This window comes from Branchiostoma lanceolatum, chromosome 4 (assembly GCF_035083965.1).
Source record: "Branchiostoma lanceolatum isolate klBraLanc5 chromosome 4, klBraLanc5.hap2, whole genome shotgun sequence".
Classification (NCBI taxonomy): Eukaryota; Metazoa; Chordata; class Leptocardii; order Amphioxiformes; family Branchiostomatidae; genus Branchiostoma; species Branchiostoma lanceolatum.
Genome location: NC_089725.1, coordinates 6,877,280 through 6,896,013, shown reverse-complemented (window position 1 = coordinate 6,896,013; position 18,734 = coordinate 6,877,280). Strand labels below are relative to the sequence as shown.

Below are 18,734 nucleotides of genomic sequence, written 5' to 3'. Positions count from 1 at the left end.
GGCGCTTCATGCAAGGTCAGTATCGCTTCAGACAAGTCTGAACAAGTCTTCAGCAAGGCATTTTACGGATTGTAGGGAGGGCAAAGTCTTTAACCTCCTTGGGCAGAGCAACCTCCTTGGACAGAGCCTGTCAAGGTCTGTACAAGTCATACCGGTCTCACGATTCCGTCGTGGATTCCAACCACTTTGTCCTTTTTTCCCTCTCTGTATTTTAGGATCATGGCAAACCTACACTCATTTGACAAACTACCTTCCACAATTTCAGCCCCACTATCACGCAATAGTCGCGTTGCCAGCTTTTTTTTACAAACCATTTCTTGTTTACTTTACCTGTCCTGCGGGGCAGGCCTATTCTTGAGTTCATCCTCATCTATGTTGACCTCAGGGATCTTATACAGCTCCATGGCTTCCTTGATGGTGACGAGGAGACCTTTTCCCTCCTCCCCCAGGGCTGGCCCCAGGCACTCCGGCCTGCGGATCAGTTGACGAACGACAAGCATGGAGTTCTCTTCCACACACTCATCTGTGAAAAGCAGTACAGTTAAAAGTTAAAATCCTCCCACACCATAATTGATGTATAGGGCGGTGCCCATCTCCGTTTCATAGCCCTGGGCCACACTGTGGTGCAATCACTGCAGCAGGGGGCTAGTCCACTGGCAGTGGAGTGTGTTTAACTTCCATACTGTTTCATGTATGTACCATTTTTATTAAGTCTTTGGTATGACTCAATGTGCCTCTTGTCCAGAGGTTTCCTACCTGGGGCTTGAACCTCAGTCCTTCTGGTAGCAGAGGCGCAGACCACTTCACCACAGGGACACCCCGAAAAGCAGTACAATCATTTATTTTTCATTTATTTAATAATTCATATAATAATAATTGATATAACAGGTGACTATCACCTTTTCAAGATGTCAACCCAGACCAGTCTGTAAGGTTTGGACCACTGCACACTGGGGCATGCCCCTACTCTTTTTCAAAAGGTGTGGTGGGTTCTTCTCTTTTTCTTAGACAACATTAGGCCACACCAATTTAATTGTTGTTTCTCGGATTTTTAAAAATCATGCTCATTTTCATCATGCATATAAATCACTATTAAAACAATGTTAGCAATCAAATATGAACGGTATCATACGTCAGGCCCTTTTTCTCGTGTGAACCAGGTCATAGTCTCCCATTCAAAATTAGTCAAATATTTTGAACATTATCAATATGATAACTGCTATATACATACAGTATCCATTATTTCTCATGCATTTGGCCTGTACACAATCAAACGCTTTGTTTCCTGAAATCATACATTTTCGCCATTGGGTTAAGGGATTCGGACTTACGCTTTCAAGAATTCTATGTCATACCATATCATTTGTTGCTGCCATATTTATCAAGCCCATCATATTTCGCTTAACGGTAATGCATCATGTTTTGTTACAAATTTGTATTCTTATCATTTTCACCTTTATGTCTTGTGTAGATATGTTTAGTGGTGGCGATAATATAAGTTTGTCACCTCGAGTGCATCACTACTACGTCTGTAATGTTTCCACACTTGAATTTTAACAAAAAATCAAAAGCAAGGCTCTGGCCCAATTTACACTTGTCCTTTTAACTGTAGTACTACACATGGTAGTCTACTACTGTAGTAGACTACAGCTTTTTTTTGGGTGTAAAAAGAAAACTACTGTAGTCTACTACAGAAGTCTACTACAACCTCGGGGGTAGTACTACACTTCGGCGGAGGTTCTGCGAGACTTTGAACCGGGTGTAAAGCGAAACTGTAGTACAGAGGTAGTAGACTACACTTCAAAGATAACAACCATGTTCGATCTGACGTGATTCGAACTGATCGCGTGTTCCATTTCGGGTCGTCTGCGGTCATTCTCTAGTTTTCTCAGTAAAACCGAGCTGTCAGGCCCTTTTCCTTGGCATTTTGCATCAGATAAAACCCCTACCTTTTCACAAATAAGAAACATGCTGAAATTCCCTCCCGCAATTTTTCAAAGGTCACAATAGGTCACTACAGTTTCGTGACAATCAGGAACAGCAGGCGTCCTGCTAGGCTTCTTGTCGTTGAGTGTAAAGTGGACGCAAATCTGAAGTCTACTACAGTAGTAGACTACCATGTGTAGTACTACAGTTTTATTGAACAAGTGTAAATTGGGCCTCTGTCTACCTTTAACCCAGACAGTCTGCTTGAGAAAGTCGATGTATCTCTCCGCCTCGATGGGGTCCCAGCCGATGTCGTCGCTCAGCAGCTTGTTGTGGTGCATGCTGGAGCGAGCCAGGTAGTTCACCACCTTCTCCAGATGGGTCTCCCGCACGGCCAGGGCCAGCTCGTGGTTGTCCATCACTGATGCCGAGGCCACGTCCAGCGGAGTGGCACCCCTCATAGCAGGGTCACCTGAAACAGTTAGTTACATGTAGGTTACATGGATCAACTTCTGTGCTGCCACCAGGGTACAAACAACCTAGAAAAGAACTATTAGTTTGAGGAGTAACAAGAAAAGTTTCACTTTATACAGAAAATTAGAGGGCCCAAACTTATGTCCCTTCTCCCTGAGCACAAGTCTTATAGGCAGTACCGCTAGGTACCTCTCCTTTGCTGGGATGCCCGAACAAGTCTTATCTAGCACCCAAAAATCGTCACCAAAGCTTGCATAGAACATGAAATGTCAGAACTGGAAGTTCTGCTGAAGAACCAAGGAGAGCCACTAGGGGGCCCAAAATCTAAAAATTTGTTCCACAGGATAGGACTTTAAATACCACATACCAAGTTTTATGACAATCCATCCATAGCCTAGTCCGTTAAGCTGCCAAACAATATACATACAGACAAACATCATAACCTTCTTGGCAAATGTAATGATGTACTAGGCATTTCTGTGTTAAAGGTCCAACCCATGGACAAATGTGAACCTGTGCCTGGCCCTGATCCACTGCATGGAATGTGTTATTTTTGGCACGTCTGTCTGCTGGTGTCTTTGTCTGTATGCATGTGCCTGCACTGCAGTTTCTTAATATTCTGCCAGAGGGAGATTGTCATCAACGGGCTAAGTCTGCTGTCTCTTGTACCAAAATGTGTAGTGGAAGTGGTTTACTCACTTAGACCAAAGGAGCTGTTGTCCAGCAGGTAGGACAGGTGGTCGAACATGGCCTTCTGGTTCTGCTTGCTGCAGCGGCAGAAGTAACACAGGAACCTGCAGCTTTCCTCCACCAACTTGGGGAACAACAGCTGCAGGTGTAGGAGAGGGGGACAGGGCTGTTAGTCATGTGTTTAACCTTGTCATGGGGAAGGGAAACACATTTTAGATTTATCTACAGTAAAATTCCTATTTACGTGTACTACGCACCCCTCCTAACGTACGCACCCCCGATTTGGGGACGATTGCGGGCCCGACTCAGTGAGTTGAAACGTTCAGGGGAAAAACCCTCCTAACGTACGCACCCCCTCTCCAGCATTTCGGTGGATAGTTAGAGGTTGACATGATCATCCTTCCGATGATGTTACCGACTTAAAGGGTTACTGAGAAAATGTTTCTGGGTAGAAAATATGAAACAATTTGAATATATGTATTATTTATTATTTATTACTGATTGATTGTGTGGTAGCATTCCACACTTCATTTGCATGAAGATGTACCATACTCTCATGCTGATATGCGATTTTTCCGAGGAAGAACCCCTCCTAACGTATGCACTCCGACTTTGGTGTCGGCCTGGAGCACCTGCTTGCGACTTGAAAAGTTTAAAAAGTGTGTACGTAAACAGGGATTTTACGGTATTTATAATTACTGGAAATTGTTACAGTACACTACACAGACTCTTAGGCAGCATAGCTGATTTTCGAGAGTCATAAATTTTAGGGACATAAAAAAAAGTAACGTATAACTAGAGTCTAATAAAGTTTACATGAATAACCATTAAAATCTGCCATACAACCCAGTTAAACATTGTTAAAGGTCCTTAGAATACATGAGTACGTGTAGATACATTACTAGTACATGCTTAAATCAGTATGGTACATTTTAGACCTTAGGGGAAGTTTATGCCGTGTCAAATGTTCTGATAACACAGCATGCATAGCCTTGCACATTGTTTGCAAGTGAAAAGTCTTGTGTGATATATTAATTCTCTCACTTTTAAGTTCTAACTCCTTTTATCTATTATTTTGATACTTAATCCAATTATCAACTGTGTATACATGTTTGGTTTATATGTTTAAGACACTCTTTGGTTGAAGGCTAATCTTCCAGGGTTCAGAATAAAAAAACACATGTAACGTTAAACATATTCATTAAAAAAAATTATAGACAGTCATACAAATTACAGAATTATAGATTGTTTGTATTCTTCCATGTAGATGTCTATTTTGCTGGAAGTTTGGAGAGAATGATGACATACCTCAGTAGATCCTTCTGGAGTTTTTCCCAGCACGTTGACCATGACAGTCATGACGGTCTCGTGGATATTCAGGGCCCTCAACAGGTGAGGGTGCTGGTAGAATACCACATTGTTCATCAGGCCTCTGTGTAACAATCAGAGATACATGGTATTACAAAGGTTCTAAACATACATTATTAACTACAGTATCCCACTACTATGTGACCTGACCACGTATGTACATCTGCCGAGAAATTGGCAATTACTGACATGTATTGGGTCAACCGACTGTAAGGTTTTGGACCATCGCACACCGGGGCATGCCCCTGCTCTTTTTCGAAAGGTGTGGTGGGTTCTTTAATGTGTGTGGGGTGTGACTCTCCCCAAACATGGGACCTTCATTTAACATCCTATCCAAGGGACGTCCCTAACCTACGTGAATTTAGAGCCATGTTGACCAATCCTATAGTCCCCACCCTCTCCGTAAAAATATAGAAATGCAAAATAAAAACATAGAAATGCAGATATTTGACAGACATGCAGCCACTTCCTCATTGGTCAATTCTCCAATCATCATGTAATCACTGACTGAACTGCTAATTGTGATTGACAGTAAGGATCGCTCTAATGTTTGCCACAATGGTCTTGTTTTCATTCTATCATATCCGCCGCGTGAGAAAGGCATATTGCCTCTGCAACACCACAAGACACAGCAACTTACGCCAGCCCGTGGATCATGAGCTCCTCCTCCTCTGTTCCCATCTGCACGTTTAGCAGGGAGCGGATCTGTACGATAGACCCCAGCAGTCTGCGGACGTCGTCAACGGACCTGTCGCTGATCGTGTACGACTTCTCCAGGGCACGTTGCAGCTGGAGAAAGAAATGACAAGAGAATATGGAAACTTCATTGGAACTCTAATCAACTTTTTTTCTGCACTACTAAAGGCATAAGAAGACTTCAGCGTAACTCTAAATACATTTTCTCCTATGCTTGACAAACTGCATTGCTACTTAATTTTTATCAATTCACTTGCCTTTTGAAGAAAAAAAACTACACTGTGTGATCATGAAACACAAATCTTTTTTTCCTTGGCCTAGATTACAAGGATGTTTGGAAATCTAAACATAAAAAATTACAGTTCTTAGTGGCAAATGTGCATATGTTGGAAAAAGTGGACCGAATCCGTGTGTTTTTCGGCACACTTTTGACAGACTAGCCGAAGAGGCTCGGTGGGCGTCACTCCACCATCATGGAAGGAATATTGAGTAAAGTGCCTTTCCCAAGGGCACAACATACGGGCACAGCAAGTATCGAATCCAAAACTTATTGGTTCTGAGCCCAATGCTCTAACCCACCGACTCCACAATACTATCTCTTCAATAAACACATAGATGGCAAAGTTATAGAATTGTTGAGAAGCCATTTAATGCTTTGTCCCAATTGGAAAAAGGGTATTTTTTTTCACTTTTGGGCATGACCGCTACGTTGCACCATGGGATACCCTGCGGCTGCCGGGCTGTTTTGGAGCCCAACCGGAACCCCAAATCAATTAAACTTGGACTTGAAATTAACACACGGTAACAAATAGACGCTGTGAGCTAATCTTGTGAGCACTGGGACGTACCCTCCTGGTACCCGGCAGTCCATCGGGACAAATTTATGGCTTGCGGGCCCGGCTGGGACTACACCCCCAACGGGCAACAACGTAAATGGAACCAAAGCGACTGACTGATAAGTATCTAATACCGGCTCAGAAAAGTACCAGAGCTATCAACCAAGGATTGATGTGTTAAAAAATTTGTATTTTCGGAGAACCATAGTAGAATGGAACTCGTTGTCATCAAGTACTGTAGGAGCATCCTCACTAAATAGCTTTAAAGAACAGTTGAAATCAGATGGGCAAATACTAGGTGTGACAGGCCGTTCAGTGTAATATAACCAGCTGCTGCCGCGCTGGTGTGTTACGCTGAATGGTGGTTAAATCGGCTGTATAGATACAGATACAGATACAGAAAGCATGACTTGGGATCCATACCTCTCCGATGCTGTCGTACTGCCTGTGGAGCAGACTGAACATCTCCCTAACCAGGGCAGGGTCCTCCAGGTGCGCCTCGGTAGCCCACTTCACCATGAGCTGGGACACCAGCTGCTGCAGGTTCTCTACACAACCACAGATGGGAAACAGTTGGCATGGTCTTAAAGGCAACCAAAGCAATTTTAGGGCCCAAAAATGAAAATTAAAAAAGATGCTGAAATCTTTATTGTAATGACATTTACTAACACTGTTTTAGTATTAAGCACATTTGTGTAATAAGTTCACACTTTGAGCATTTTAAAACCGTGCAAAAACGACCCATACAATGATCCCCTTAGTTTCACAAGCCTACAAAAACCTGTGATGATATTCAGTGAGTTCTCACATCACACCGACGATATATTTTTGCATCATGGACGTTGCTATACATTGTGATAGTGTTGTATGAATTAATCATGTATAGAAATGACAGTCAGACTAAACAAATTGGCTTTAAAAATCCAGTTTTGGGGCCTTAATATTGCTTGGGCTTCCTTCAAATATCATTTTATCTTTTTCACATATATGTAACGTGTATTGGGCAATAATCACATTCTACGTTCTTAATGGCATACACCCTCTGCTCATAAAATAACAGAATAAGAACAGTACCAACAGAAGTGAACTAATAATTTACAAAAGTGACATACAAATCCAATTGAAACCAATAAGAAAACAAACTTAATCTTAAACAAACTTAGTTAGACTTAGATATCAAACTACTTTCTTACAATATGTTCATTCAATATGTACATCAATATGTAATTGATGACTCTTAACTCTGCCATAACCATCGAACATTATACTAAAAAGGCAAACAATATGTTCATGTTTTATCATCATCATCATCAGTCCAATACCTCACTCCCCAATAGGGTCAGCGTAACATTCACATGTTCAAGTTTTTGTTCAAACGTCAACTATGTGTTTCAGAGAAATGCCAATATGATAGTGTTAATCTAACATTGTAACAAAGTCATAGATATACTTAATAAGCTCACCCTAATGTGTTCACCCAAACTACTCAACCATTTCCACTGAGCCAGTTAGAAGTTTTTGGCGAAGCCTGAGGGGATAGCCTAACAGTATATTACACGCCCGTTTCACAAGAATTCCCAGAATTGTACAGGTATTTTTGTCAGAGGAAAGACTTATCACTATATGTCTCACACACTAAATGGAAATTTTGCAACAGGAATGGATGTCATCTGGGTTTTAACAAAGTACCTGCCTCATGCTTCAATCGTGGTCCTTTCCTTCCTGCCAGGCAGGTGTGCAATGATAGAAAGGATCATATCATATATCATATCATATATCATATCATATATCATATCATATATCATATCATATATCATACATATGTATCATATACATGTATCAGATCATATATCATATCATACATCATATCATATATCATTATATCATATATCATTAAGTAAGCAGCATATCATCATATCATATCATATATCATATCATATATCATATACCATAAACCATATATCATGTATCATATATCATATCATATATCATATCATAACAAAGTCAGTCAACATGACCTCAAGCTTAGTTGTCATGTCTGCTTGGTAAAACCATTCAGAAATATCACAGCAAGTTAGAAAAGACCCAAAAGTCAATCAAAAGAATATGTGTCATCCAGTACAAATCATACTCATATATCCAACATCATCATAAGCTGTTTTTCCGGGAGCCATATGAATCCCAATTATTGTCATTCCTGCTGCATTAATCATTACATTCTCTATAACAAAACCGTCATCTTTTCATGATCCGCCGCAAACGGTAATGTTCGTAGACATGACGTATTCCCACATGCTGTTTGAACTGCAGCCGCTGCAGGGAGATCAGGTCTGGCTACATGCACCTGACAATACTGTATGCCCGAGACGATCTCCCTACACCAGAGACAGGGCACATGCATGGCTTTCAGGCACTACATCAAAACAGCACCAACGCTCTCCAGTCTTGAAAGCTCAAGCTCATTGAATTGACAGGATAATATCACCATGCTCTGCTCTTGGATGCATGAACATGTTCTGGAAAAATAACTTGAAAGCAAGGCCGGTATATACAAGCAACCATTTCAAAGGCCGGTATATACAAGCAACCATTTCAAAACTATAAATGAAACGATTTGAAAATGCACATCGTGGTAGCATTGTAGAAGGCACAGTTATAGTGCATAGATAACATGATAAAATTCATGGTTACCATCTTCTTATACCTCTTTCTACATACTATTATTGGTTTGTCTTGGTATATGGTTTTAAGCTTTTGAACTTACCATTACTAAAAGCACATTCAAAAACTTCCTAAGATGTATACATAGCCTAATCACCTGTTTTGTCTCCCCCTCCATTTTCTGTAATGGATGTGTCTTATAAATAAATAAATAAATAAATAAATAAATAATCAAATTATGCAACTTGCAGTACTCCCTCTGGTAGGTTGCCTCGAAGCTTGGTGGTGACCAACTTTAAGCCATTTGAGTCACACACCCCTAATAATTTAAATCCATGCAGTTGTTATCAACCAACATGGGCATATGTCCGACATAGAGCTCTGACTTATAATAAGTGTTTTGCCCATATTAAGTCTCAACAAACTGCATGAAATCACTACTAGAATCTAAATAAGCCGCATCAATATATACACAAGGTGTTTGAGATGTTACCTCAAATAGTAGTAGCAGTAAATGTAATAGAAAATGTATGACCTAATATGATATTGCTATCGGCACTGTTTGTAGAAGAATTATCTTCTGCATTTGTTATATACAACAATAGAGAAACATAGACATAGCCTACCATAAAAACTTTTGAAACTTTATCTTGGTCAACCATGTCTCCACTGCTTCTTTATCAATAATAACATTATATTATATATCATTGAAATGTTTATCTATTACCCCATATAATGGCACCCCATTTGCTAAACTGTTTGTCCCTTTAGTTGTCACCTTCATGCTAACTAGAACGGCAATATATGCAAGAGCAAATACAACATATTTCATCCATTTCCCTCCCCACATCCACAAAAAATTGACTTTTTCATAATCACCCAAGTCCAGAATTGAATTTTAACAAATGTTCCCTGCATACAAGAATGGACTCTTCCAGCGGTGATAGGACCAACAAGTATCATGCAAATTTCTGAATGTAAACAACTACAACCTTGCCGAAGATTTCTTCTGCGGAAGAATTTCTGCAATCTGATAGTCCAGAAAATTTTGCATTACGCAGCAGACAGTTGAAGATTTGACAGGAGAAGAAGAAGAAGAAACATGAGAGAAAACAATATATTACATCCATACTGTAGTATGGATGAAATATAACAAGCTAACATGTTGTTGACATCTGAAAGTTCCTGACCTGGAGGCGCTTCTTCTTGATTTCCTTCGTCCCCTTCTTCCTCCGGCTTGGCTCTCATCAGTCTCAGCTTCCTCAGCAGGTTGACAAAGCGCTGACCAATCGTGGGAGGTGGTGGCTCCTCCTCCTCTTCATCCTTTTCAAAAAACGTTGGAACATCGTAAGATTTTCACTTCATCATTGGGGACTTCCAAGTGACACAGTTATTGAATGATTTGTATTAATAATTTGTGTAACAGCCACCAAAGTTTCAGCACCACGAATACAGGGAACTTGATCAGGAACTCAGATTTACAAAGGATATTTATCAGGAAATCCAAAGTGACAGTTATTGAATGATTTCTGTTCTGTAACAACAACCAAAGTTTCAGCTCCAAGGTACAACAGATCTTATCTGAAACTTCAAAGAGACACAAAAATTGAATGAATTGTGATCCGTAACAACAGCTGAAGCTTCAAGGATGGAAAAGAAATAAATTTGGAACTTCAAAGTGACACAAATATTGAATGATTTGTGTTCTATAATAATAGCCAAAGTTACAGCACCAAGGACACAACAGATCTCCATCAGGAACTTCAAAGAAACGCAAATATTGAATGATGTGTGTTCTGCAGCAACAGGTGAAGCTTCACCACCAAGAACACAAAATAATTTTATTAGGAACTTGAAAGTGATGGAAATATAGAATGATTTGTGTTCTGTAACAACAGCTGGAACTTCATCAAGAATACAAAAGAATTCCATTAGGAACTTAAAAGTGATGGAAATATAGAATGATTAGAATGATTTAACAACAGCTGAAACTTCATTACCAAGAATACAAAAGAATTTCATTAGGAACTTGAAAGTGATGGAAATTCAGAATGATTTGTGTTCTGTAACAACAGTTGAAAATTCATCACCAAGGATACAAAAGAATTTCATTAGGAACTTGAAAGTGATGGAAATTCAGAATGATTTGTGCTCTGTAACAACAGTTGAAAATTCATCACCAAGGATACAAAAGAATTTCATTTGGAACTTGAAAGTGATGGAAATATAGAATGATTTGTGTTCTATAACAACAGCTGAAGCTTTATCACCAAGGATACAAAAGAATTTTAAAGTGACGCAAATATTGAATGATTTGTGTTCTGTAACAACACAGCTGAAGCTTCATAACTAAGAACACAAAATAATTTGATTAGGAACTTCATAGTGGTGCAAATATAGAAGATTTGTGTTCTGTAACAACAGCTGAAACTTCATCACCAAGGATACAAAAAGTTTCATTTGGAACTTCAACACCATCAGAAACTTCAAAGCGAAGCTTCAACAGGAATACAAAAGAATTTTATTAGGAACTTGATAGTGATGGAAATATAGAATAATTTGTGTGCCACAGCAACAGCTGACGTTCCAGCACCAAGGATACAAATGGATTCTATCAGGAACTTCAAAATGATGCTAATATTGAATGACAACTTAATCCCCAGCACAAAGGATACAAAGGCCACAAAATGAAATTAAAGGAAACACCTACCAAAGGCATACCCAAGCCAGTCAGCATGTCATCATGGAAGTAGAACATGGCTTCTCTCATGTCCATTGGTGTGGGACAGTCTTCATTCTCCTCATCATCTTTGAAATCCACCAGGTGATTCATCTACAACCATAGGCAAAACAAGCTGTGATGATTTTCATGTAGCACACGATGTGAAAGACTAATTGGACAGACTCATACTTCTAAGAGTTGCCATTTTCTCAAATATGACCTTTTTCAAGCTCACAAATTCTTCATCTGCAAACGTTATCAAAAGTCTGACTTCCCACATGGTGGGCTAAGATTGTGAAATCGTTTTACCTGTTCTTGTGGTGAACACCTGAACTCTTTGGTCTTCCTGGCTGTGACAGCCACCGACATGTGCAGGGCACTCATCACCTCGTGGTAGCGCTCAGCTTGGTTCTGTGGGAGCAATAACAGTCTCATATGAGTCCCATCTCTTCGCTCTATAGTCTCAGCAACAGTGTCCTCATTTCAGAACATAACAATGCTCTCATCTGTACTATTTGCATCCCACAAATGTATTTCTGTTTGCCTATTTGCTAGCCTAATAATCCTGTGAAGGTCTTGCTACTTCATTTGTTTTCGTTTCAAGGCATCCTCATTTGAGGTGAAGCATGATGCTTTTTCAAGTAGCCAGTGGTAGTGCAATGGGGCTTCGCAACGGCTCGCTTTTTGGGGGGGCCAAGCACACCGGGTCACCCTTACTCTTCTCGATAAGTGTGTTGGGTTCTTTTACGTGCAGAGGTTTGACACTTGAGGCTAATGTCTGAAGCTCCCTCATACACAGGGCTGCCGGCTTTACGTCACCATCCGAAATGGCGAATGCAATCTCTTACAAAATGTCCGAGCTGGAGTCAACCCCATCTTCAGTCACTTCTATCCATAAGGAACACAGTGGTGCAGTGTGATCATAAGTCCACATCTATTGGACCAATATTGTATCTACTAACCTTTTGCACTTTACAGGCCCACTGGTCTCCAAATGCAACAATTGACTCCACCTTGTGCCTGAGGTCATTGTCACACAGGTGGTGAAGTAGGTGGCACATCTGCAACAAGGTTCAGAAAAACATAATTATACAGCTGCAAACATGATCACCTTCGTGAAAACAGAGCTATTGTGATCATTTTGTGTTTGTTTTGTTTGTTTTGATGTGTGTCCACAGTTATGTGAATATTGCAGAGTGGAAGGATGTAACATGGAAGTGGTGTAATAGGATACCTGTAGAATTGGAACTATGGTTTGGCTATGGTTAAATGGTGTTGTAGTTTAGTGGCATCGTGTGGCGCAATAGGAAGGGTGTTTCGCCCAGAACCGAGAGGTCCCGGGTTCGAAACCACCGGTATGCCCTGATGTTTTGCCATTGAGAAAGGCACTTAACATGACTTTCCTCACTCCTCCCAGGTGTGAATGGGTACCTGACTTTGTATTGGTTGGGGAAGGTCGTATTGAGGTCACCTGCTGGTGCCGAATGGTAGCCGCCCAGACCCTTGTGACAGTTCCACAAAGGGCCAGTGTGGAGCAAATTTGTATCTGCTATGTGTATTATGTGATTGTAAACCCTGCAGCAATTCAGCACTGGCTGCCATTGTACGGGTAAATTCTGACCAATAAACCATTATCATTATCATTATTATCATTATAGTTGAGAACCAGGAAGTGATTACAGGCAAGTTGAGCATGTTCTGGAAGACTTATGGTTACACCCTCATAGTAATGTCATCTGGTCATAAAGGGTATCCACTTAGAACACCACTCACAATGATTTTCAGCCAATTGTATCAAGCTCTTGTAAATTTCATATTTTATTGTAGTGTAGGAGCTGCCTCTAGTCTTGATGAAGTATGGAGGGAGTCCATACTGAAAATAATGATTGCTAAATTGGTTGTTTCCAAAGTGAGAAGTTGTAAGATTAAATATGCTCAAGGTCAGACTTGATTCAAGGTCAGACTTGATAGAGTGGCAGGAAATAGAGCTCAGCTAGAGGTGGTAAAACTAGTTGGTAATCAGACAGGACAGTCTAGGTCATGTGCCAATGGAAGAAGCTTCTAATTCATGGGGAGATGTTGTTCTTGGTGTACCTGTGTGGTGTCGTGAGATGGTAAAATTAACAGTACATGTATGTGAAAGTATCATACGTAGGGAAAACAACAAGTATTCAGATGAATTTATCTTTACATCTTAACTACCAATGCACAACATTCCCATGTGATATACAAACATGACTTGCACACACCTGCAGCTTGACTGGTTCCACCAGACCCATTTGCAGTAGTCCATCAGGAACAGTGCCTAATATACACAATACAAAATGGTTGGAGTCATAAGATGCAGGAAATGGTATTATCCTAATACTGTAAATGTATTTATAAGTTTGCACGGTTTTTACTTCGCGGTAGGGAGAAAATGGAGTGTTTGCAGTGGTCTTAAGTTCGCATTTGAAACAATAGTGGCACTTCAGTAATAGGTGGGCAAAACGTTTTGCGGTGGTTTTAAGTTCGCATTGAAGAGTTCACCGCAGAAACTGTGACCATAAAACCAGTGCGAACATTTCTGCATCTACAGTAGAATTATCCTTATAATTGACACACAAAAGAGTACTGGCTGAAAAATGGCAAACACCATCGAAACACAACATTAAGAGTTTGCAGACCAGATTGGTTTTCATGACAATCTTTAAACACAGCATTGGCAGCCAGCTAAATTTCTTTATTCCAGACAAACCTTTGATGCTCATTTGATGGCATAAGAACAAGTATAAAGTTTTACCATAACTCAACATATCAATGATGCAAAAAGTACTGCCTTTTTCCCCATGATTACAAATGATGTCTCCTCTGTCCAATATTCCCAATTCCCATACCTTACCTGCCCATCTCTCTATCTCTGTATCTCTCTCTCTATCTATCTCTATCTCTCTCTATCCACCAGTATTAGTCGGGACCAAGCTAGTACATATTTCACCCCACATAGCCCTGTCTAGAACTGCTTTATCGAAATGTTCATATTCTATTCCAGTATCTCTAACCAAAGTTCCATCTCACCTGATGCGTAGTTCTCATCAAACACACCGGGATGGATCAGACTCAGAATCAGTCTCTTCTCATCATCATTCAGAATACCTGGGAAAATACACAATATCCAATCTGATGCCTCAAGTAACTGTTCTGTGTCAATACTAATCAATGCTATGCTATTTTTACACCACTGGACACAAGACACATGTATAAGGGTGATGAGCCACAAAGTAATGCAAGTTGTTTTATAACAAGATCATTTTTTTATGTCGCTCATAAAAATCCGAACAACAAACTAAAAGGTATGTCAGTCTCAAGAAGATATGTGCATTTTCCTTTGTGTCAAAATTTGAACTCATTTGATGAAAAATTGAGCCTGTTATGAAATCACTTTGATTCATTTGACTCTCCCTCATATGTATATGTATATGTACAAAACCTATTAGTAAGCAGATAATATTATCTGACAGAGGCATGTCTCTTTGGACAATAAAAGTCACAAGGCTACATTATACTATCAAGACATCAGCGGACATAAACACATATGACTCTTAAGAACAGAGGCAAGAATGAGAAAAGCTGTAAACTATACAGAAAAAAGCTATTTGAAATATTTATTGTTGAAGTATAGAGAAAAAAAGCTATTTGAAACATACATTTTGTAACACCTCTATCAACAGGTTTCTGAAAAACGTGACTCTAAATAAGTTAACAAATAACTTTTAAATTTGCAAACCTACCTATGAGAAACAGCTTGTCCACAAGTTTTAAGGATGGACTGTAGGAAAGACAGAGAACAAAATTTTTAAAAATCATCCCACAATACAAAGAATTTCATATTAAATCATAACATCAGGATTAAGATTTGTGATGTAGATCTGTTAAAAGCATGTTTTTAACAACATACTATTTATGTGTATATTCATAACACAATAATCAAATGCACGCTTTTAGCTAGGATTTATAGAAAGGGCATTCAAAAATGGGGGGGGGGGGGGCTATGGATTAACAATAACAATTCAATCAATTTTCATCCGTGCCGGTGTCTTGGTATGAGGAAAAAACAACAGTCTCAGTGTGTGGGAACACAGTCATGTACATGTGTATGAATTACCAGGGAAACAGTGTGTCCTCTGGGTGTCCCCTGGAAAAGGAGGGCGTCTAATTTCTATGTTTTCTTAGTATAGGGCATCCAGAAGATGCCCTGACACCAAGCTACAAATGTAGCTGACAGCCTGATCAAATATTCAGATAGGTAAATTGGGGGGTGTAAACATACACAAAGAGGTTCTCCATGTTTCCTCCATGTGCAACAGTGTGGGGCATCCAGAAGACGTCCTGACACCCTGCTAGCTAACAGCCTGATCAAATATTCAGATATGTAAATCAGAGTGTATCAACATACACAAAGAGGTTCTCCATGGTTCCTCCAGGTGGGTCCCTGCAGTGAACACCTGCGTGGACTGCAGCTGTCAGCTCCTCCAGTACATACTTCTTCAGCTCTATCAGGTCGTACGGTGGACTGCCAACAAACTTCAGGTCCCCACTGCACACAACACATCAGGGAAAGTTTATTGCAAATTCCTGCCAGTAGGCTAATTTCAAGTACATGTACATGTAACACGGAGTGGACGGACAGACAATAATGAACAATATAATATAATGACTAAATTAGCCTTAAGTACTGACACTAAGTTCTAATTTATTGGGTTCGGCTTCTTGTTCCGAGACAATGGCAGACAAATGATCCCACTTTTTCTGTAATATGTGGGTTTTGTGATGTTACATGTAAGAGGAGAGTTTTTGTCTTTTCATCTGTAAATGTGGGGAAGTTAGGCTGGAAAATGGTGACCTCTTTAAACAGCTCATTTCTTTTGTGGTCATAAAATTGGCAACATGACATAACATGTGTTTCGTCTTCCACCATGTTTGACATGCAGTAATTAAGTTCTTTTGCACACAGGTAAGTTCTTGTACCGCCCTTTCTCAATTTCAAGGGGTGAAGAGTAGCACTCTGAAAAGCCATACTTTTACATCTTACTGTAGAGGGGCACGTGAAAGCTACACAGCTGGTTGCAGGTGATTATGAAATTTGATGTAACTTGCTACACAGAACGCAATGTGCATATGAGAGACTTAGGGCTCAATTATTTTTCTCAATGTTTCTTGGACCTTAGTTTAGGGATTATCCTGACTTGATCAGGAAACTATTTTCTCCTGCTTGGTTTTCCTTAACACTGTTTGCAGCAAAATGTTCTTGTTTTTTTTCATGTGCAAATAAACAATTAACAATAAACAACAGCCTTACATTTCTGTGATGAACTCCGGCTTGAGTACTGGTGGTCTGATGGAGGTGGAGGGGCAGACACCAGGCAGGAAAGGCTTCAGGGCCTCCGAGTCCTCAAACAGGGAGATGGAGCGGGTCTGGTCACTCAGGGGAACGATGTACTCACTCTGGGTCATCATTCTGGGGGGAAACATTCACAATGACAATGACAATGATCTTTATTGCATATTCATGCCCAACATGGGCTAAATGTATTAGGTAACATGAAGTAAAAGAAAAGGAACATTGTGTTATATTCCATCTAAATCTACAGAGTCTCTTCTCTCTTTTTGAAACAATTGTACAGAAATTCACATAGTTTTTCAATCATATCATAGTTTTTAGATGACATGATACCAGTGAATGACTCGTTATTTGTAAGATGCGCATTTTTCTTGTCTAGTTGTATGGAACTTACAAGGGATCTGCGTGTGTCTGCGTATAGTGAGCATTCTAAAACAAATGTATTTTGTCTTCTATGCATTCAATCATTGTCGCAGAATGTACTGTCCTATTCTGCCATATTACTGAACATCAACAGATATCAGTGGAATTGGTGAGTGTGAAACGATTAAGGCGTTGGGCTCGGAGCCAATAGATACGCTGCATGCCCCAATGTTCTGCCCTTGGGAAAGCCACAATGTTCCTTTTAAAGACGGTGGAGTGACACCTCTTGGGTCAAAAGTGTGTGAAAAGTGTACCAAAAATCAGACAGATTTAGTGTGCAAATTAATGTGTCAAGACCTATTTTTTTTCTTTTTCGATAGATATTAGTTGAGTTGACTTAGCCATACAGACGTTCCTTAAGTGTACAAGACAAGTCAGCAAAATTAATACAACTGTGATCATGACCCCTACTCTCAAAAGTACATTAGATAATAAACTGGCTGAACTTATCATTGAGATAATTTGATCCATCCAATTACTAAATTGATTTTCCTTAATCACATGTTAAACAGGAGGAGATGAATCAGCGTTTACCTTGACTTGACCCTTGACTCCAGATGCATGTCAATCATGAGGTCATAGAAACCCTTCCTCAACAGTCCTGGCAGATCTGGGAAATAAATGGCTTTCTGTTAATCAACTCTTTTTATACAACCATGAGATTTATTCCACCGACGTTTAGGTGACCATCTGTCACCTTCTTCAAGGTGACAGATGGTCACCTAAACGTCGACTGGTTCACATAGTAATGCAGCACAGGTGTCGCAGCTTATACATAATAAGATCTTTGTAACATTAGTACTCATTTTTAGGTCTCAATCTATACTCAGTACCTGCAAGCTGCCCAAAATACCACATTTAAGGTTACTTGGGTTAATTAAAATGGCACAGGGACTAGAACATTTTTCGTCTGAAAACAATTTTCAAAAAGTCTGAACAATCTATTTGCCCATTCTACCCCCATGCTGAATTTCAGGTTACACACTTATCCGACTCAAAAATGAAACAGCTAAAATCTATTTGATTAAAGAAAGTAAAATGGCAGGAAAAGGAAAATCGTCATGCAAACATTACCTGTATTTTTCTAAGGTTTAGAGTCTCAGAGTAAACTATAATGACCAGGGTCCTGTTGACATAATAGGCTATCTAATCAGCTCATATCAGGGAGGTGGTACTCACATCTTGACCGTATACAGTACATGAGTTGTTCCCTGTCAATATGCTCAGTCAGGATGTGTGCCACTCTGTAGTTCCCCTCAGCACAAACAGCACTGTACATCTTCAGTGTTCCAGCATGGAACCTACAGCAAACAACACATGTTAACATTACTATCTATCACCCATCACACTATGCATGTACTGTACATGTTATTCTTGTTTCTTTCACTGTATCTTCATGTTTATGGTTTTCACGGACACCTCTGTATCATGAACTTATCATAACCGTGAAAAAACCTGTTGTTATTATTATTAATGATTCCTTCACACATCCATTCTGTAAATCACTTGCTGCCACCGTGATGTTAAAGTTCAGTGAAAATGTCCATTTTTCTTACAC

At 39.8% G+C, this 18,734-nt stretch overlaps 1 protein-coding gene across 17 annotated transcripts in view; it reads right to left on the bottom strand.

Annotated features, from left to right (window-relative positions):
* LOC136432373 (ryanodine receptor 2-like) overlaps positions 1–18,734 on the bottom strand; it is a 144,056-nt gene that overhangs the window by 75,489 nt on the left and 49,833 nt on the right. For all 17 annotated transcript variants that reach the window (XM_066423605.1, XM_066423592.1, XM_066423591.1 and 14 more), the window contains 17 exons: positions 18,356–18,477; positions 17,711–17,786; positions 16,712–16,870; positions 15,809–15,949; positions 15,144–15,181; positions 14,431–14,508; positions 13,623–13,678; positions 12,336–12,434; positions 11,683–11,784; positions 11,362–11,484; positions 9,842–9,974; positions 6,414–6,538; positions 5,099–5,247; positions 4,399–4,522; positions 3,100–3,229; positions 2,171–2,398; positions 331–523 (listed from right to left, as the gene is read on the bottom strand). In XM_066423605.1, the coding sequence (XP_066279702.1) occupies positions 331–523; positions 2,171–2,398; positions 3,100–3,229; positions 4,399–4,522; positions 5,099–5,247; positions 6,414–6,538; positions 9,842–9,974; positions 11,362–11,484; positions 11,683–11,784; positions 12,336–12,434; positions 13,623–13,678; positions 14,431–14,508; positions 15,144–15,181; positions 15,809–15,949; positions 16,712–16,870; positions 17,711–17,786; positions 18,356–18,477 (2,076 nt within the window). The remainder of the gene's footprint in view (positions 1–330; positions 524–2,170; positions 2,399–3,099; positions 3,230–4,398; positions 4,523–5,098; positions 5,248–6,413; positions 6,539–9,841; positions 9,975–11,361; positions 11,485–11,682; positions 11,785–12,335; positions 12,435–13,622; positions 13,679–14,430; positions 14,509–15,143; positions 15,182–15,808; positions 15,950–16,711; positions 16,871–17,710; positions 17,787–18,355; positions 18,478–18,734) is intronic.